This window comes from Aquarana catesbeiana, linkage group LG01 (genome assembly GCF_042186555.1).
Source record: "Aquarana catesbeiana isolate 2022-GZ linkage group LG01, ASM4218655v1, whole genome shotgun sequence".
Classification (NCBI taxonomy): Eukaryota; Metazoa; Chordata; class Amphibia; order Anura; family Ranidae; genus Aquarana; species Aquarana catesbeiana.
Window position 1 is genome coordinate 411,016,642 of NC_133324.1, and position 22,534 is coordinate 411,039,175.

Below are 22,534 nucleotides of genomic sequence, written 5' to 3' on the forward strand. Positions count from 1 at the left end.
ATCCAAGATCCAAATGGCTATGAAGGCCGACATACTCCCCCCCTTTTGACAAATGGAGGTGCCACCTCATTGTGGGACTTGTTGCCTTCCTTGGCCAGTTTGGAGAATCAAGCCATGTGTCAGAACAGTGTTCCAAGCCTTGGGCTTAAAACCTAAGAGCTGAGAGAAACATGGATCTTGAACAATCAGTAAAGGTCTAATAGGCAGCAACTGTAGTTTGTATGGCAACGTTTGTCAGAGAAAATAAATCCTTAAAAGGGGCTTCCAGCCTTTTGTCCACATAGTCTTTAAAAACAGGCACCAGTAGAATCTTATTAGCGTTTTATTAGGATGGCTGAATTTACCACAAGGATACTTTTTAAGAATAGTCTACTTTTTAAATGAACCTTGCTTCATAGGCTATCGCTGTGCAAAATGTTTAGAAGGGGTTGAACATCTTCTTCAGGAGTGCCAGTCCCTGAACAGCACAGGCTTTAAGAGCAAAGCAGTCTGATGCAGGCTGCTTTAGTTCAAGGCACTTGCTCACTGCCTTGATAAAGACAGCAACAGTATCCCTGGGATTTGGAGAATCGACCATGGGTTGGGATTCCTTCTGCACTCCTCCTGAGGAGGAACCATCTACATTCTTACTTTCAGGAAATGCAGAAAGGATTAAAGTAGTCTCAAGTATTGACTCAGAGGGGATGGGGCCCATTTGCTGCCCCTGCTGTCTGATGTCTCCAAGGTCTAAGGCAGACTGGGGACAGCACCTGAGGTACTAGGATTATATCCTGAAGGAAAAATAGCATGATACCCTTGTAATTGGCCACTAGGGGCACTAACTACTGTTGCTTCAGAGCAGGAAGGGTTAAGCCAAATGTGACCAGTCATTTGGAAACTCCCAGGTGCATCCAAAGATTGTGGTGCCAAAGCCAGCAGGGAGCAGAGAAGGAGAGGACAGGTCAATGGGATGCACAGAACAGTGACTGAAGTGAAGTGGTGTGCAGTAGCACTCCTGGTCCTGGCCCTAAGGCTGAGGAAAAAGGCATCAATTTAAAGATGAATTGCAGTCAATCTGTTTCCACCACCACTTTTGGTCATCAGTCCCCTCACCAAACTGGCCAACTCATCAAACTGCACCACATGCCAAAGTGAGAACCTTTACACAGGATTAAATAGCATTTTCCTTCAGGAAAGGTCCAGGTATAGTGTTCCAAATCTGCACCATAGAGTCAGCCTATTGGAAGCTACAAAGAAGCTACAAAGAAGCAGTATTTGCTTTGTAGCAGCCAGGAAACCTGACAGCAGAATCAACTTGAGATGCACTGAGGAGTCAATCAATCCATAAGTTGCAAAGATGCAGTAACCAATATAAAGCAGCCAGGAAAATTGATAACAAAGTAATATTAAGAAAAAATCCAAGAGAAAAAAAAAGGAAGATTGGTTTTCTGAGATCATTGAGAAGATGTCTCTTCACCTAAGAACACTAGCAAAAAATATGAGGCTTGCTGGGAGTAGGAGGTGCAATACAGGGCTGTCCTTTTTATTCATTTGTTTATTTTGCCAGTGTTGAATCACCTGAAGGCAGCTGACTTACCTAATGGCCTAGGAATTATAGGAGATTGTGTCCTGTATTGTACAATTAAAATACATGTTTTTGTTTTTTTTTATTTTGCTCAGTTATACAATTTTAATGTATGCAAACTACATACAGTAGTGGTAACTGTATTGACTGCTGTTAATTATTTTCTGGCTAACAAAAAATGTACATGTGCCTATGTGCGAAAATGTTTGTGTAAAAGATAATGTAAGAGCACATTTTTAGGTGTACTGTTAAATGGCTGAGCATATTTGCTGACTAATCATTAGTTTAGCATTGGGAAATTGCTATACTATATACTTCTAATTTCTAAATGAAGTATAATGTTAAAGTAGATTTGTTGAAATTAAAGAAGAAAGAAAAAAAGGAAGAGGAATGGATCTGTCAGATAGCGCATTAGAGCAATAAAATAAATGAAAGGTATTGAAGTACAGTCACAGCAGTGGCGAATGAGGATTAAACAGAAGCTGCAGAACACACACACACATCCGCACACAGATAGACTTTGGTTATGACAACACCACAGACATGGAAAACACACTTAATAAGACGCAAGAAGAAAAGGAGGAAGAAAAGTCTTTACCTACAAATAAAAAGCAAACAACAAAGTGAGAGAAAACAGCTTTTGGGGTTAGCAGCACTGAAATCCTACCTGATCTCAGTTGTTTAATACGCCCATTACTGTTACTCGTATCCACAGGTAAGTAATCTTTAAACCAAGTAATTTCAGGGTCAGGGTTTCCACTGGCTGCACATAACATGGTGGCTGTACGTGTTCGTTCCACCACTTTTAACTGAGGGCCCATGTCTATTGTGGGAAAACCACGTGGTATTTGATCCTCTGAAAACAGAAAAAAAAAGAATATTAGCATTATCTATCTATCTATCTATCTATCTATCTATCTATCTATCTATCTATCTATCTATCTATCTATCTATCTATCTATCTATCTATCTATCTATCTATCTATCTATCTATCTATCTATCTATCTAACTATATCATGAGACCATTAATTAAATATTCCCATATCACAAAAATTAAGTGATTATCTTACAATATGAATGTTACAGCTGTGACACTCTGTTTTTGGTATTTAATCAAGCATGGCTCTAGTAAATTCACCTACTTATTGGAAAGGTCCAAGCATCCCTACCCATTGGTAATGTCAACCGCAGGTAGGAAAATCTCCTGCCCAAAGTCCATTGGACCAAGAATGACAGCAGGCTTCCAGGTTTGGACCTAAGCCAGGTTCTGAACAAATGCAAGCTTGTCTGAAATTATCGAAGGGGCTGAATAACATAAAATGTAAAGGCTGTTCACTTATGAATGCTGACTTTGCAAAGTAAATGACAGTAAACAGGGTGGATATAAATCAATGATTCTTTTTAAAAAAAATCAAGAAAATCAGATTTTTTTTTATTTAAAGCGATTTTTTTGATTTTTTTTAATTCATTTTAATAAAATGCTTTTGGAGTAAAAATCTATCTGAAGATAGTTTTCTATTTAAGATGCATTAATAATTTAGTTTATTCGGCATGAAATGGAGCTTAGTTATGTAGCATGAGGCTGTATATTCTGCAATATTAAAATTTTTGGTAAACTCATTCAATGAATCCAAGCTCTGCAAGCTGATATAACATGCACTGCATTCACACAAATTCACAGTAACCATGAGATAAAACAAAGTTCAGGAATATTCCTTTATCGCATTGTTTTGTAGATCTTTGTACACTACAAACTGTATGATTAAATCAGTTCTGATATCGCTGCTTTACTAACCGGACAGCTTATTATTCTAAATAGGAAACTTTCATTTTGTTTGCAAATATTAAAGATTCTAACTACCAGCAGGGAATAAGTCCTTACATTTAAAGAGCACCTGTAATTTCAGATCCATCATGGCAGCGCCTGATAGCGGGCATCCATTAACCTACTGCTGCCAAGTCCCTCACCTTGTTGTGTCACTGCTGCATCACCAGCTGTCTCATTAAAGTGAATGGGACTGTGGGTGAGTCAACAGCGGGTCAGAGGAGGAGCTGCTGTGAGACAAAGATGACAGTTGCTCTTTAAAAATTATTATTTAAATTGATTTGATTTCATTCAAGCCTTTTTACTAGTGATTTTTAAATCGTGATTTAAATCGACTTGATTTAAATCAAATCCACCCTGACAGTAAATAAGATGAACTTATGTTCACTTTGATAACCCAATTATATGTGAGAGATTTCTGCTAAAACATATTTGACTGAAGTGAACACAGCTTCATCCTATTAACTAACCTTGGTGAACATTTACTTCTCTAAGCAAACAGTTTGTATATTAAGTACATAATGTATGCATGTATAAACAAATATACTCATACATTTATCTTGCAAAAACTACAGCAGTGTTGGATGTAAATCATTTCTCCTTCTTGTTTTCTAGAAAGGGCAATTGCATTAATTTTTCCAAATGTACATATTATTTATTAGTAAATACAGTGCATTATTAGATCGTGAGAAATGGCATACTATAGCTATAAACCTACATCTAAACCAGCTTACCTAATCTTCAAGCTACATATTTTAGAGAGGGTTCAGTCAACTTGGTCCTATCACTACTTATTCAAATACTGAAAGTGCACTCTATACATGAATGATAATATTCTACCTCTCTTAGGATTGTAAATTACCTTCCATTACATCTCATATAATTTACCATGCACCAGATACTGGAAAATGTATTTTAGAAGAGTGAAGGATGAATTTCACTATATACTTACATCCTATCGTTTTTTTCCAAGAAACCTCTGCAAACATTGGCTTTCACTCTGTGAAACCCTGCTATTATGCTTAGACTCCATTGGAGAAATGCTGGGGAAAAACACTATAATTTCCAGTATTATACTACCTGTCACTGAGATTACAACACCTCTGCTATCTGACGTATAGACCATCGCTATTGTGAACTGGGCTGGATCAATATGTTCTGAAGGATTAAATAAAAGCAGTGTGCAATATATGCAGGTATCAATGAACATAATGAAGAGCTCCTCTTTAATCAGATCAGCTACCGTATATACTCGAGTATAAGTGGAGGCCCTAATTTACCACAAAAAAAACTTATTGACCCAAGTATAAGATGAGGGTGAGAAATGCAGCAGCTACTGTAAGTGGAAAAAGAGGGTCAACAATGCCCATCTGCAGCTGTATACCTCCCTGTGTCCTGTGCATGTGTCCTGTGTATATGTGCATGTATCCTGTGTATATGTGCATGTGTCATGTGTCCTGTGTATATGTGCATGTGTCATGTGTATATGTGCATGTTTCCTGTGCATGTGTCTGTGTGTATGTGCATGTGTCATGTGTATATGTGCATGTGTCATGTGCATATGTGCATGTCTCCCGTGTATATGTGCATGTGTCATGTGTCCTGTGTATATGTGCATGTGGAAAAAAGGAAAGAAGGACCTGGGGCTCATCCAATTTAGTACAGATCCGATGGGGTTAGCAGATTGGCCTTAATTAGCCTCACCCGATACAAGAATCCTCTTACACCGTCATCCTGAGGTATATTAGTTAATAAGTAAATAAGAAAAACCTCTAGGGGTGGTTGTCCTCTGAATATAAAGACTTACATGCAAAAAAATGGGCCTGTCCTCTCTGATTAATTCTTTTGGGCTTCTCCCGTTTTTTTGCATATATGTGCAAGTGTCCTGTGTCCTGTACCTGTGTCCTCTGCATGTGTCCCTGTGTATGTGTGCATGCGTCCTGTGTATGTGTGTATGTGTCCTGTGTATGTGTGTATGTGTGCATCCTACCTGTGTCCTGTGCATGCCTCCGTGTGCCGCTCTGCATCCACCGATCAGTGTGTGCTATTACTTTTCGTGGCCATTCACTGTTCAAAAGCCACGCCTCCTCCTCGTCCGTGATAGGCAGAAAACTCAATTTCCCAGCAGTCAGCGGTCAGCCTATCACGGACATTCTCTCATCCTCATACCATGGACGAGGAGGAGGCGCGGCTTGTGAACAGTGAGAGGCTGCCGAATGGTATGTAGCACACGCTGGCCACCGTCTGCCTGCATGACACACTGATCATGTAGGCAGACTGCGGTGACTCGAGTATAAGTCGAGGGGGGCACTTTCAGCCCAAAAAAAAGGGCTGAAAATCTCGACTTATACTCGAGTATATACGGTATAATGTGGACATCAGATCTACATTGTACCAAGATAAAAAGTAGACAAGAATAAGACATCAGTGGTCTTCCATCTGCTATTACACAAGGCACACACTGAATACACTATGCTACAATGCAATAGCACAAACTTATCATTCTAACATATCCTATGGCTGTATAATGTTGAATCTTGTAATGTTCATGCACTATTTTAATAGTTCTATGTATATGTTGCATAGTGTTATAAAATGCCTGTTTTCTTTCATTTAAAAAGCAAAATAAAAAAATAACACAAAAATACAAGGGCAAAAAAATTGAAGTTGCATTTGGAAGTTATGAGACTTGTTGGTGATTTTTGAATCTCGTCTACTAAATATAATGCAATATTTTTATTTAGTTACAGTATACTGTTAGCAAGATCTAACAAAAATGTGCTAAGTTATCCAATCTGCATTTATAATTCCTTCTCTGGATCTACATAGCAATATTGCTTAATTTCAATAAACCACTATAACATTAAAGCTGAACAAAAATAACTCTAGGCCCTATGCAACAAATATGGCTTAACCTCCCTGGCGGTGTGATTATGTCAGATTTTTGAAGCTCAAAGTGGTACATTGTTTTGCATGGAAATTTTGCATTTTTTATTGTAGGCCTGTAATTCTTAGTATTAACTCACTAAATCTGTCCAAACCAGAGTCTAGTAGACATCCCGGGTATGATAAAGTTTGAAACACAAAATCATAAATGATAATATAATAAATAACTATAAATAATTATAAAAAATAATATGATAATAAATTGCATTCAAAAATGTCATTAAATCAAAAACACTGAAATTTGCTCATTTGCAGAATTGTCGCTGTCAGCACTTTCAGTGTTTGATGACAAATTTCCCACGAATCACTATCGCTTAATTCTTCAAGTGTTCCAATTTATTATCGCTGTTTTCTAGCTGGTCTAAAACTGCTTTTGACATAAAGGGACACTTTTTGGTTGCCATGGACATTCTCAAGTTTCCAGGCAGAAAGAACAGTATATACAATATAAAAGTGCATGCAGGGCATTGGACAAAGTACTAGGGACAAAAGGGAGGTGAAATGATTTGATACAGTAATGTAGTCTTACAGATTACAGTGTACTGTATGTGTTATGTATTTTTCACTTTTCTGAATTTGCAGCCAGGCTCCGTTTCCGGCAAGTGTCACCACACACGGGGGCGGAGCCCGGCTGCAAATTCAAAAAAGGTGTAAAATACACACAGTGCACAGTGATGAATCGAGCGTAGTACATAGCCCGTGGACAAAGCGGGGGGACCTTGCAGGATCCTGGGGACAAGGTAACTTTACCAGTATACTGTGAGTGTGGCTTGGGGTTACTGATTTTGGTCATGAAAGTTCATCCCGAACTGTAGCCCACAACAGCAAATTTCTTCTGCAGTAACAAGACAGACAATCTCATATTGTACATGATACCACGCATTGTTTTCCCCCAAAGCTCAGGTGCCAGGCTGAAGGGAGATGTCCATGCTCCAAGACTGATACAGGGAAACAAACAGGTCACATTCTGATGACGTCAAATACAGTTGATCTTTATTGCATAAAGCCACAAAAAGTTCCCCCCTCAGGACAGTCCACCCTAATGCATTTCAACCATCGGTGCTTTTCTGTAGATGATTATGCCCTGATGGGTTAAATGCATTGGATTGGGTGGTCCCGAACCTGGGACTTGTTATTGTGGCTTTCTGCAATAAACATTAGCTGAACATGACATCATCAGAGTGCAGCATGTTTGTTTCCTTGCCACAAAATGGTAATGAGTATTTTAGATAATAAGAACAGGATTGCCTAGTCTATACATTAGGAAATTATGACATTTACAAGAATAGGTATACCAAAAAATTGCTTTGGTCTGCTTTATTTTAAAAGTTTAGGAAATGTATATCTTCAAAATACGTTAATCCATTTGTGGACAGCCACTCATTAGTAAATACTTGGTTAGTTTTCATCTTGCCTTAAAGTGGTTCTAAAGTCAGAAGGTTTTTTAATCTTAATGCATTCTATGCATTAAGATAAAAAAACCTTCTCTGTGCAGCAGCCCCCCTAATACTTACCTAAATCCCATCTCGATCCAGTGATGTTACATGAGAGTCTCCGCTGTCCGGAACTCTCCCTCCTTATTGGCTGAGACAGTCAGTGAGCCAATACAGAGAGAGAGGGGGCGGGACTGGGCAGCGGCTCCTTGTCTAAATGGACACACAGAGCAGTGGCTCGGCTTAGGTGCTCCCATAGCAAGCTGCTTTCTGTGGAGGCAGGAGGGAGGGGCCAGAAGCGCCGGCGAGGGACCCAAGAAGAGGAATATCTGGGCTGCTCTGTGCAAAACCACAGCACAGAGCAGGAAAGTATAACATGTTTGTTATTTTTAAACAAAAAAACTTCAATATCACTTTAAGCTGGTCATACATTATACCATTTTCTTGTTCAATTTCCTTTAGATTTAACTTCAATTATGTAGGGCAAGGGCCTGCCTGATTGCATACAAATTGAAATTGTTTAGATTTGACCTCATATTATATGGATTTGGTAATTCTAAAGGAAAACTGTACAAGAAAATTTTATAATTTATGACCAGTCTAAGTAGAAATTTTCTGCTCAATTTTAGTTATTTATATTTGTAACATTCAGGTTAAAGGATAAGTTTATCTTTGGAGCATGTTACATGTTACACTCATACTTACGGTGTAATATGTAACATACTCCAAGACTCACCCCCCTTTCCCGTGACAGTGGGCAGGTGTTCCTCTCCCTGTACTCCCTGTCATTTTTCAAAAAGAGCACGGTATTGTAGGGCTCCACCCTCATAGCCACATCATTCATTCACGGAGATCTGTGATTGAGAAAATGTGACAGACGGCTTGTATTTCTTAATGAACTGTAAGGGTGTTGCTGAGCATCCTCGTAGCTCATTCACAAGCCAGCAGCTTTCAAAATGACAGCCCGACCTACTCAATGCTTTGCAGACTCCTTAGGGAAAAAATTGTAAATGCACTTTTTTTTCTGAAAAAATAAGTGCATTTATTATTTTTCTACCAAAGTTGAACTTAGCCTTTAAAAGTTAAAATGACGCCTCTGCTAGGAAGGTGTTCTTTTTATTTGATATATTGGCATATATAAAATATTCTATTATGAATAACATTAATAATAAGTGAACAGTGTTATGGAAATACATAATTCTGAGAGGACTAGTTAGGGGTTTATCTAGAGAAGCATATTCTAGACAACATAAAAAAAAACAAAAAAAAAACAGTTGAGCCTGCAACTAAAAATATGATGTATGGAACACTTTACATATATAAATGATCCACAGTGGTGTGATTTCTATGTAGGATGAACATATACATCAATGGTGCAGCCTTATTATTGCGGTGTTGCAATATAATGGTTATAAACAATGCAGGGTTTCTATGAGCTAAGAAAAGCACTTCCTAATGATGCTGTGTTCCTTTTCACTTTGTCTATTCAGTAGGCAGTCATGCACTCTATCACGGATACCGGCTCTCCAGTGCATGCCAAACTGGTGATGTCATCTTTTCTTCCTCTCTGTTTTTGTTCTACATTCACAATCCAAGTTCAGAAGAACCTGCTAACAATCTAACGTCTGTGTCCACACTTGGCACATCACTGGGAAACAGCAAACACATAAAAAGGTCTTTTAACTCGCTGTGAGTGACAGATCGGGAATAGCGTATAGCCTACAGCATTGAGTCAGATTGTCTTTCCCAATTGAATTATACTAATAGTCAGTTCTCATGGTGACTTCGGCAATCAGTTGCTTTTGGCCATTGTTCAATATTTCATTGCTGCGCAACTGTTCATTATTTCATCTCTGTAAATTAAAGGGTTGCAGGAAATAGTTACTGCTTCCCATTAACTAAAATATACTGTATTCATTAGCTAAACGTCAAGCCCTGGCAAAGAAAACAGAGACATTTTTGTGAAGCCATTAATACTAAGATTTCTTTATCAATTTTAAAAATGTTAAGTTTATTTTAAGATTTATGATTTTTTTTACTCACCCAAAAAATCTATTACTTAGAGTACAGTGCAGGACACAGGATCTTTAGTCTTTACCATGGGTTATATGCAGCTACCTTCAGTGGGTTGCACACTGGCAACAACAAAAAAAAGGTGCAGGGACATCCCCTTTACACCTCCTCCCACTCTCAGCTACCCTCGGTTATGAAGCAAGCAATAGGGAGATCACACAGTATAGAGGGGAGGGACCTGTATCCTGTACTGCACCCCAAGAAGGAGATTTTACTGGTAATTAAAAAATCCTATTTTTTGTTTTGTACACATGGTCTTTAGTCTTTAACCACTTCAATCCCACGGACGTCATGTGACGTCCTGGGCTTTGAGCAGGTATATCTGAATGATGCCTGTAATTACAGACATCATTCAGATATTGCCGGTTTCAGCCGGCGAATCTCTACACCATAGGAATGATTATAGCGGCCGTTCCGCCGCTTGATCGTTCCTATGGGAGGCGAGAGGGGACGTCCCCCCCCCTCCCGCCGCCCTCCGGTGCTTGCTCTGACTCACCGTTACGATCGTTGAGGCGGAGAGTAGATCCGCCGGCGCCGGATGTAGATCATAGAGATTTCCGGCGGACCAGATGGGCTCCGGAGTCTCTATGATCGTCGGAGGCCGGGCATGACGTCATAACCTCTCCATTAAAAAAAATGGCACCGCTTCGGCTGGGAAGCGGCGATCGTTTTATTTTTTTTTTTTATTTCAGGCTTCCCAGCCTAGTGGTGAGATATGGGGTCTTATTGGCCCCATATCTCACTATTAAGAGCACCTGACATGTCATATTGCTATTACAAGGGATGTTTACATTCCTTGTAATAGGAATAAAAGTGATCAATTTTTTTTTTTTCAAAAAAGTGTCAAAATAAAAAAAATAAAATATAATTAACAATAAAAAAAAAAAAAAAATTTTTAAAGCGCCGCTGTCCCCGTGTGCTCGCACGCAGAAATGAACGTATACGTAAGTCCCGCCCACATATGAAAACGGTGTTCAAACCATACATGTGAGGTATCGCCGCGAACGTTGAAGCAAGAGCAATAATTTTGGCCCTAGACCTCCTCTGTAACTCAAAACATGTAACCAGTAAAAAAATTTCAAGCGTCGCCTATGGGGATTTTTTTTTGGCGCCATTCCACGAGCGTGTGCAATTTTGAAGCGTGACATGTTAGGTATCTATTTACTCGGCGTAACTTCATCTTTCACAAAATGCAAAACATTGGGCTAACTTTACTGTTTTGTTTTTTTTAAACACAAAACTTTTTTTTTCCCCAAAAAAACGCGTTCGAAAAATTCCTGCCCAAATACTGTGTGAGATAAAAAGTTGCAACAACCGCCATTGTATTCTCTAGGGTCTTTGCTAAAAAAACATATATAATGTGTGGGGGTTCTATGTAATTTTCTAGCAAAAAAATTATGATTTTTACATGTAGGAGCAAAGTGTCAGAATTGGCCCGGTATTGAAGCGGTTAATCACTGAGGGATGGGCAACATAGCAAAAAAACATCAGCAGGCCTAGACTCAGAGAGCAGCTTGTAGCAACTATTAGCATAATTGGCAGCAGAGGAGGCCTGAACATCAATCTAGTCTGGAGATAAGCAACATTTCATAACAGGACATAAGAAGGGAAAAACCTGGCTGAGGTGGAAGGAGGAAAACCACCTTAGAGAGAAAAGAAGCTTTAGGCTTCAGGACAACCTTGTCTTTGTGTAACAACAAAAAAGGTTCTTTCCAGGATAGGGCCACTAAGTCAGAGACCCTTAACACAGAGGCGATAGCAGCAAGAAAGGCCACCTTGAGAGTTAGGTTAAATAAGAAATATCCATAATAGATTCAAAGGGCCAAAATAACCAGGTTAACGTCCCAAGGAGTCACATGCAACTAAGGAATGAGAGTCCAAAAGTCTCTGTTACACAAGGCCATATGCTGATCTAGACAGAATGGAGGATGGGCAAAACATGCCCCATGTAATACCTCCTAGGATGGAATTTCTTAATCTTGCTAAACATAAAATAGTCTATCGAGTTGTAATGCTAGACTTGCAAGGTGTCAGCTTCCTAGACTTCAAGACGGTAGGGTTGATCAAATCTGATCCAAATCCCCAGTATCTTACCAAAAGAGCTTCAACAGGCAGTATGATGTGCTATCCACTGGGAAAAAAAAGTACAGACAACCCAGAAGGACCCACAGAGAGTCTGCCAGGAGTCTGGGTATGTCCTCTTGGGCCAGTCTGAAACAATGCAAATCACCAGCATGCCCTCCATCTTGAAGCTGTAGAAAAGGCGAGTGAGAAGCTGGAGAGGCAAGAAGGCATGGATCGGGTGTAAAGAATCAGACGGAGTCCGTGGACCTGACAACAAACCTGCTCAGTTTTCTTTTAAATCTGGATGCCTGAAGTTTCACATTCAGGATTCCCCATCTGCTTAAAAGTGCTTGAAACACCTGCAAATGGGGGCCTATTACCCCAGATCCAGATGCTGATGACTACGTAAGTCTGTTGGTCAATTTTCTATGCTTGGGATGTGGGAAACATAACTTCTGGTGCCTTCTTGATGGCCAATATGGGCCATGGCCATGGCATTGTCTGACTGGATTCTTTCAGGGTGCCTTGTAATTGAGGAATTTAGCACTGATGGGACAACACATCATCTTGAGCTCCAGGATGTTGATAGGGAGATGGGCTTCCTCTGAGAACCAGGTCTTCTACACCCAGAGGGCATTCATGGCTCCTCCCTATCCCAACAGGCAGACATCCATCATGAGAAGGGTTTCCTTAACTCCAGTATTAGGATGGCCCTCATACAGGCAAGAATTGAGGGGAGAACAAAGAGGTAGAAGTTTGACCTGCTGCAAGAAGACCCTGGACAGGCTATATCCAATGTCAGGACGAGGTATTCTAATTGGTAAGGTCCAGTGGTGACCTTCAAAGTTTGAGGATCCAACCAAATCTTTGCAGGGTCCACACTGTCTACTGGACACTCACTGACAGAGAAGGTTAATTCTTTAGTTAAAGACTGTCCAAGTAATGAATAATATATATTCCCTGAAGATGAAGCAGAGCTAGGACCCGGGCAAGCATCATGATGAAACCCTGGTGGTACCGTGGATAGGCCTAAGGGTAGGGCGAAAATTTGGCAATGTTGATCTCCCACAGCAAAACGCTGATGAGGATGAAAAAAAGGAATGTGCAAGTAAGCATCCTGAATGTCTACTGAAGCCAGAAAATCCCCTGGAAGGAGAGAGGCAATGACTATCTTCTAATTCCATGCAGAACTTTGATCTCACAAGGAATACATTGAAAGTCTTTAGATCCAAAACGGGGTGTCCCCCTCTATTTGTCTTGGGAACTTTGAAAGCATTCCTAATGTGGTAAAGGGGTGATTACCTACTGTGACAGAATCTGCTGAACAGCAACAAGTAGATTCACCCGTTGTGATGGGGAGAGGGCCAAATCTGGGAGCACAAAGCATGGAAGAGGCAGAGCCTGAAACTCCAAATAGAAGTCCCTGGAAATGATGTCCTGGACACATTTTCTAGGGCCAGAACATTGAAAAGGCTGACAGACATCTTCCCCACTCTGTAACTTGGACACTAAGTGTGTGTGTGTGTGAGGGGGTCTACATGGACTGTAAGCACCAAATGCAATGTTTTGCAAATCTCATAAATCCTTTTTATTCATAATAGAAAACAGAAAACATCAAATGTTTAAAATGTACCATTATAAGACAAATAATAAGGTCATTTTGAAATTGATGGCAGCAACATGTCTCAAACAAGTTGGGACAGGGCAATAAAAAGCTGGGCAAAGTAAGTGGTACTAAAAAAAGGTACTATAAAAAAAAAAGATACAAACTTTTTTTTGGAATTGGGCTTGAAGTTTGTGGACTGAGAAGGTCTTAGCAGACTTGGGCAATTTTAGAGACCCTATGCAGAAAACCTTAGTGTGAGAATACTCCAGCTGCTCTAATGCTAAACAAAAGTCTACACTGTCAATAATGGTACCAATAGTATCCTTAAAGATCTTCACCCTGTAAACAAGAGTTTAAAAGTCAGCAGCTCCAAATACTGCTGACACTTACATAAACATGAAACTTACCCGTCTCAGGATCCAGAAATGTCCTCACCCAACCCAGCACTTTGCCAGTTTTTAGCTGCAGGTGCTGACATATTAACTGTGGGCAGCCAAACTGTGACTACTTGCAGCATCACACTGCACAATTGTGAGTCCTGTGAATGGTCCTGCAGTCTCCTGGGACATGTTCCAAGAGGCTGCGGGGGAAGGGGGGAGGGCAGAACTTCTGCTCAGATCGCCATGGCAATCCAACTGGCAATGGGATCGGGTACCTGTCATAATCAGGTACCTGCTCTCCCCCCTCCCCAAAAAAAAAAAAACATTCCAAATATGGGAGAGAAGGGGGGAGGAGGAAAAGCAGAACTTCTCTTTTTGGGTGAGGTTCTGCTTAAAGTTTGAATGATATTGCAGCTGAAGGAAACTCATCCTGATCTGATTCCTCATCATGGTAAGGAGGCCTGGATATTATTCACCTCATATGGATTTCAGAATATGTTCATGATGATCTTTAATCAAGAGTAAATAAAAGTAATCTAAGTGCAGCTACATCTAACATCACAGAGGTGCTCACAGCAAAAGACTCACCCGGTCTAAAATATCCCACACTAGTGCTGATAAATTGTATATGCCTTCAAGATGCAAAACAAAGAAAGTCAAAACAATATATATATTGTTTAGTGATACTTATGTACAGTATCTCACAAAAGTGAGTACACTCCCCACATTTTTGTCAATATTTTAATATATCTTTTTATGTGACATCACTGAAAAAGTAACACTTTGCTACAATGTAAAGTAGTGAGTGTACAGCTTGTATAACAGTGTAAATTTGCTGTCCACTCGAAATAACTCAACACACAGCCATTAATGTCTATACCGATGCTAACAAAAGGGAGTACACCCCTAAGGGGAAATGTCCAAAGGGGGCCCAAGTAGCCATTTTCCCTCCCTGATGTGATGTGACTCGTTATGCCCTGTACACACGGTTGGACATTGATTGGACATTCCGACAACAAAATCCATGGATTTTTTCAGATGGATGCTGGCTCAAACTTGTCTTGCATACACACGGTCACACAAAGTTGTCGGAAAATCCGATCGTTCTAAACGCGGTGACGTAAAACACGTACGTCGGGACTATAAACGGGGCAGTAGCCAATAGCTTTTGTCTCTTAATTTATTCTGAGCATGCGTGGCACTTTGTGCGTCGGATTTGTGTACACACGATCGGAATTTCCGACAACGGATTTAGTTGTCGGAAAATTTTATAGCATGCTCTCAAACTTTGTGTGTCGAAAAATTCCGATGGAAAATGTGTGATGGAGCCCACACACGGTCGGAATTTCCGACAACAAGGTCCTATCACACATTTTCCGTCGGAAAATACGACCGTGTGTACAGGGCATTAGTGTTACAAGGTCACAGGTGTGAATGGGGAGCAGGTGTGTTAAAGATGGTCTAGGCTATAATAAGATTGCCAAGACCCTGAAACTGAGCTGCAGCACTGTGGCCAAGACCATACAGTGGTTTAACAGGACAGGTTCCACTCAGAACAGGCCTCGCCATGGTCGACCAAAGAAGTTGCCTGCACATGCTCAGCGTCATATCCAGAGGTTGTCTTTGGGAAATAGACATATGAGTACTGCCAGCATTGCTGCAGAGGTTGAAAGGGGGGGTCAGCCTGTCAGTGCTCAGCCCATACATCGCACACTGCATCAAATTGGTCTGCATGGCTGTCGTCCCAGAAGGAAGCCTCTTCTAAAGATGATGCATAAGAAAGCCCGCAGTTTGCTGAAGACAAGCTGACTAAGGACATGGATTACTGGAACCATATCCTGTGGTCGGATGAGACCAAGATAAACTTATTTGGTTCAGATGGTGTCAAGCGTATGTGTCGGCAATCAGGTGAGGAGTACAAAGTCAAGTGTGTCTTGCCTACCGTCAAGCATGGTGGTGGGAGTGTCATATTTTGGGGCTGCATGAGTGCTGCCGGAACTGGGGAGCTACAGTTCATTGAGGGAACCATGAATGCCAACATGTACTGTGACATAATGAAGCAGAGCATGATCCCCTCCCTTCGGAGACTGGGTCGCAGGGCAGTATTCCAACATGATAATAAACCCAAACACACTTTCAAGACAACCACTGCCTTGCTAAAGAAGCTGAGGGTAAAGGTGATGGACTGGCCAAGCATGTCTCCAAATCTAAACCCTATTGAGCATCTGTGGGGCATCCTCAACCGGAAGGTGGAGGAGCACAAGGTCTCTAAAATCCACCAGCTCTGTGATGTCGTCATGGAGGAGTGGAAGAGGACTCCAGTGGAAATCCTGTGAAGCTCTGGTGAACTCCATGTCCAAGAGGGTTAAGGCAGTGCTGGAAAATAATTGTGGCCACACAAGATATTGACACTTTTGGCCCAATTTGGACATTTTCACTTAGGGGTGTACTTAATTTTGTTGCCAGTGGTTTAAACCTTAATGGCTGTGTGTTGAGTTATTTTGAGGGGACAGCAAATTTACACTGTTATACAAGCTGTACACTCACTACTTTACATTGTAGAAAAGTGTCATTTCTTCAGTGTTGTCACATAGATATAATAAAATATTTACAAAAATGTGAGGGGTGTACTCACTTTTGTGAGATACCATATATGTTGAAGTCTCTGATGATGAAATGGTATGTAATTTAGGGAATTTTAAATATGAAATACACTAGGTAATCTCGCCATGGTTTTGTGCTTATGGGAAGCATACAATGTGACTGGTAAGCTTTGTTGAAATGGATCGTTACCCAGAACTCACTGAAAGGGTATTAAGGGCAAAATCAAAGCTTGCTGATATTTACAAATGTCTTCTAAATCCTACATTGAAAAGTACAATCAGTACATAGAATGACAGACAATAATGAAGCTAATTTTTATCTAAATATATACTGAAAATGTGTATTCATTTTTTTAAAAACTGTTTTTCTTGATGTTTTCTCTGTCACCACTAAGCTATTTTGCAGGGAGAGCAAAGATTTCGCTTTCATCTCTCTGAAGACCTTTTGATTTCAGCATTGAACGTATCACCTGCCTAGAAATTGGCAAAATGATTGCCACAGACAGCTGCTTGAAATGGCTATAAGCACAATGATTTTGAGAAGCTGACTCTTGACCTTTGACAAAGTAAAACTAAGGACCTCAAAAGATAAGGTATTCTCTTCCTGATGGAAAAGGTCAATGTAATATTTCTAAAATGAATATTGCAATTTCAGACCACATTGTTTTGCTATTGTTATTGTTAAGATTCACAATAGTTTTTAGAAGCCAAAATAAAAGTGCAGTCATTATCTCCAGATGAAACTAAAAACCCCAAAAAATAGAATTAACCATATGTTGGTATGTTGGAATAGGAAAAGTGTGTATATATATAAATATATATATATATATATATATATATATATATATATATATATATATATATATATATATATATATATATATATACAGTATCTCACAAAAGTGAGTACACCCCTCACATGTTTGTAAATATTTTATTATATCTGTTCATGTGACAACACTGAAGAAATGACACTTTGCTACAATGTAAAGTAGAGAGTCTACAGCTTGTATAACAGAGTGTAAATTTGCTGCTCCTCAAAATAACTCAACACACAGCCATTAATGTCTAAACCGCTGACAACAAAAGTGAGTACACCCCTAAGTGAAATTCTCCAAATTGGGCCCAATTAGCCACCCCCCATGTCATGTGACTCATTAGTATTACAAGGTCTCATGTGTGAATGGGGAGAGGGTGTGTTAAATTTGGTGTTATCGCTTTCACTCTCTCATACTGGTCACTGGAAGTTCAGCATGGCACCTCATGGCAAAAAACTCTCTGAGGATCTGAAAAAAAAGAATTGTTGCCCTACATAAAGATGGCCTAGGCTATAAGAAGATTGCCAAGACCCTGAAACTGAGCTGCAGCACGGTGGCCAAGACCATACAGCGGTTTAACAGGACAGGTTCCACTCAGAACAGGCCTCGCCATGGTCGACCAAAGAAGTTGAGTGCACATGCTGAGCATCATATCCAGAGGTTGTCTTTGGGAAATAGACATATGAGTGCTGCCAGCATTACTGCAGAGGTTGAAGGGGTGGGGGTCAGCCTGTCAGTGGTCAGACCATACGCCGCACACTGCATCAAATTGGTCTGCATGGCTGTCGTCCCAGAAGGAAGCCTCTTCCTTCTGGGACAATGCACAAGAAAGCCCGCAAACAGTTTGCTGAAGACAAGCAGACTAAGGACATGGATTACTGGAACCATGTGAGGAGTACAAAGACAAGTGTGTCTTGCCTACAGTCAAGCATAGTGGTGGGAGTGTCATGGTCTGGGGCTGCATGAGTGCTGCCATCACTGGGGAGCTACAGTTCATTGAGGGAATCATGAATGACAACATGTACTGTGACATACTGAAGCAGAGCATGATACCCTCCCTTCAGAGACTGAGCCGCAGATGCATTAAGGTAAAAAAACACGAAGGTTTACAACCCCTTTAATGGCTGTGTGTTGAGTTATTTTGAGGGGACAGCAAATTTACACTATTATACAAGCTGTACACTCACTACTTTATATTGTAGCAAAGTGTCATTTTTTCAGTGTTGTCACATGAAAAGATATAATAAAATATTTACAAAAATGTGAGGTGTGTACTCACTTTTGTGAGATACTGTATATCATGCAGAGGTCAGTTTTTCAAATTAGGTGACAGATCTTAAATTGATAAAGCACTTAAAGTGAATCCCATTTTTATTATTTGACACTTTCAGGAATGTCAGATTTCTGTGTCTCACATCATGCAGTGTGATTCCTTCCACTGACCCCTATGTCAGAGACCAGGCATCTGACACACCCAGAACTCTATGAAATGTGAAGACGTCTGCAAAAGAGTGAACATCAGAGAACATGCGGTGGGACAGGTGAGCATATACATTTTTCTTTTGCAGGTCCTGCATTTTACATTTCTGAACTCTGTAACAGAGTCCCTTTCAAACTAAGCACACTGTTAAACTTAACCTCTAAAACCTATCCTAAAGGTAGCCCCAAACTAAGCACTTACCCTAAACTCAGCACACCTCTGAATTTACCTAGTCCCCCTAAACTACTATAATGCAAACATAACACATAATTTAGAACAGATAGAAGTTTTATAAATTCAACTTACAAAAAGCAAAGCCCAATAATGCTGGCCTAAAAGAAATACTTTGTGATGCAACTAAGTCCTCTGTGAGCACAAAACGTTATATACAGGGAATAGTACTAACAGTTTTGGAAAGGAAGCAGATCCACAACAATGAAATCTGAATATTTCAATTTCTATATGCACAAATTTAGATCGAATCAACATAGTTTATTCAATACTTTTGCAACATGGTCTGTAATTTAAATCATAATCTGATCATACTGATCTGCGCAGTAGAAAGTTACGCCCCTAAGCAAACATTCCTCTTGTTTTGCTCGCCTATAAGTCCAGATTCAGATATTCTATTTTTACTTTATATACTTTAAAAATATTAAGTATACTTAAAGTATATACTCATGTCTGAATGCCGTTACTTATTTTGAGGTCACATAGGTTTACAGTATCTGCCAGTTATAAATATTGACAAAGCTCTAGGCAATGCAATTCTACAATTAGCCCTAACAAAACTGTTCACAGTAAAATATAACAATGTCTCGCTCAATGAATACATTTTGCTAAAATAAGTTGAGTATATATTGACACAGAGTCAGTCAATAATATACTCACTGTGGATTTGCTATGCCAAGCTAAATTGCACCGATGGGGACTTAAACAGCATTAAAAACTTGACAGAGGGTCTAACCTTACCCCACTCTATCCACAGCTAAAAAACTTTTTTAGTTTACAGGTACACTTTAAAAAGAATGATGAGGGAAATTAGGCCGGAATTTACAGCAACCAACCACACTTCAGCCTTCTAATGAATAAAGCATGCAGAATGCAAGGTTCATGGAGTTTTTACAGTTCAACACACATTGTTCTGTGTAAAGAGGTTGCAAAGGCATACCATTTTTTAATGTAGTGCATTCTCTGCATTAAGATCAAAAACAACCATTACTTTCTATCGCCCCCCCCCCCCCAAAAAAAAATACTTACCCGAGTCTCCAGTCGATCCAGTGCTTTGGCACCCCTGCATGTCTGCTAACAGCAGACCCTTTTTTTGTACGCATATAGCCTTAAGCACATTCCTCTTAACCACTTCAGCCCCAGAAGGATTTACCCCCTTCCTGACCAGAGCATTTTTTACAATTCGGCACTGCGTCGCTTTAGCAGACAATTGCGCGGGCGTGCGATGTTGTACCCAAACAAAATTGACGTCCTTTTTTTTCCTGTAAATAGAGCTTTCTTTTGGTGGTATTTGATCACCTCTGTGGTTTTTATTTGTTGCTCTATAAACAAAAAATAGTGACAATTTTGAAAAAAAAAAGCAATATTTTTCACTTTTTGCTATAATAAATATCCCCCACAAATGTATAAAAAAACACATTTTTTCCTCAGTTTAGACCGATATGTATTCTTCTACATATTTTGGTAAAAAAAAATCGCAATAAGCGTATATTGATTGGTTTGCGCAAAAGTTATAGCGTCTACAAAATAGGAGATAGATTTCTGGCATTTTTATTATTAATTTTTTTTTTTACTAGTAATGGCGGCAATCTTTCGACACTATTTTGGGACCATTGTCATTTATACAGCAATCAGTGCTATAAATAGCCACTGATTACTGTATAAATGACACTGGCAGGGAAGGGTTAAACACTAGGGGGCGAAACACTAGCGGGGGTCACAGATCTGGCATCCTAGCACGCGACTAACGTCGACGTGTTTCGCAACGTTTGCGTTACGTAGCTTCAACTGGACTCGACGTTAGTCACGTGCTAGGACGCCAGATCTGTGACCCCCGCTGTACCGTTGGTAGCGGAGAAGCAGAGAAGTGGAGATGCGGAGAAGCAGAGAAGTGGACAGCTGCCGTATAGCAAACGACATCCAGTGCTGAGCTGAAGTCACGTACAGTGTAAGGTGACAACGAGTGAAAGCGCCGCTGAGGCGAAGGGCCAGCCGTCTGTTTGTCGGGACGCCAGATCCATCTGAAGCCATCTGGTCAGTCAACGCAGCAGGGTAGGTAACTGCTAAACCATCGGGACATTACACCCACCAGCAACCTCTCAAGCCACTCAGCGCTGACACTAGGAAGGAACAACGAGCCTACCTATTTCTCCCTGGAGCATCTGGAACTACATAAGGAAGAGAAACGGCAACATAAGATAAGTAATAAATCTATTCACGCCGCAGTATTCAAATATCCTAATGTGGTAGATATGCATGGAAAAAGCCTGAATAGCCAATAGGCTTAACTAAACCTGGGAAAACTCGGGAAGTAGAAAGGAACTTTAAACCTAGCGCCTTTCTCTCTTATTGACCATCTACATGCACACTACTGCTTACTGGTGTTACCTGACCTAATTTGATCCTAATCACAAGTTCAGCTGTTAGTAACCTGTTGTATATTCATGCTTAGATTCCCAAATAATAAACACGGGACAGCAACTCAAATACAACAACATCTGAGGACTTGATAGAATACCTAGAAGGACTTGTGTAGGCTTAGAAATCCCTGTCCCGCACTGCATCTCCAACCGTCCCCAGATTAATAGTTCCATGTATGGGACCACAGCGATTTAGTCTACCTAGGTTATCATCTTCCCCGGGGACCACTCTTGCATAACAACCCCTTGACTTAATATTTTTTTATATATATTTTTTCTATTATTTACTTTGGCGATTGGCCACTGGGATTGTTATGCAAAGGTGGATCACGTCTGGCGCCTGCACTGCAGTTGTTATTTGTCGGTCTGTTATTGTGTGTGTATTGTTAGTCTAAGTCCTGTCATCTGTTACATTGATACATCATCTGTTAATCAATACATTTGAAGTATCAACTTATGTTTGGTTTCAGAGGATACATAGGCAATTGCCTTAAGAGATAGCAACAAAGTGTTTTTATACTAGTATGTTTTGATATATAGTGACTTTAAATAAAATTTGATATTTATTTTTACATAAGATCTCTCTGACTGCCCTTTCTGACCAGAAGTAGCTGTCTTTTTTATCCCAGGGACGCCCCCCCTGTGGACTTCCCTAGGGATAGCCCCCCCTTCTTTCTATATATGTATATGCTATAGGCTACGGCCAGAACTTCCAAAATGGAGGAGTGACAGCGAGCAATCAATGGTTATTAATTATAGGAGTGAGAGAAATTATATGGTCAACCCCCTTTTTTTGTTTTGGTTTGAAGAACAGGGGAATGCCTTGTTTACATAGGCATCTCCCGGTTCTGCCTCTCAATCTCACGATTGCGGGCTGCCGGCAAACATCAAGTCTGCGGGACCCACGGGCACGCTCCCGTGGCGTGCGCGCCCGTAAGGAGGCAAATTCAAAGGGACGTACAGGTACGCCCATTTGCCAGTACAAGCCATTCTGACGACGTATATATGTGTGTGCGGAGGTCAACAAGTGGTTAGAGTGATTGTAAAGTCTCGGGTTTTTTTTGTTTTCAAATAAACATGTTATCCTAAC

The 22,534-nt window shown here is 40.2% G+C and overlaps 1 protein-coding gene across 34 annotated transcripts in view; it reads right to left on the minus strand.

Moving 5' to 3' along the window:
- Window positions 1-22,534, minus strand: part of PTPRD (protein tyrosine phosphatase receptor type D) — a 2,697,868-nt gene that overhangs the window by 274,436 nt on the left and 2,400,898 nt on the right. For all 34 annotated transcript variants that reach the window (XM_073635233.1, XM_073635225.1, XM_073635219.1 and 31 more), the window contains one exon: window positions 2,232-2,420. In XM_073635233.1, the coding sequence (XP_073491334.1) occupies window positions 2,232-2,420 (189 nt within the window). The remainder of the gene's footprint in view (window positions 1-2,231; window positions 2,421-22,534) is intronic.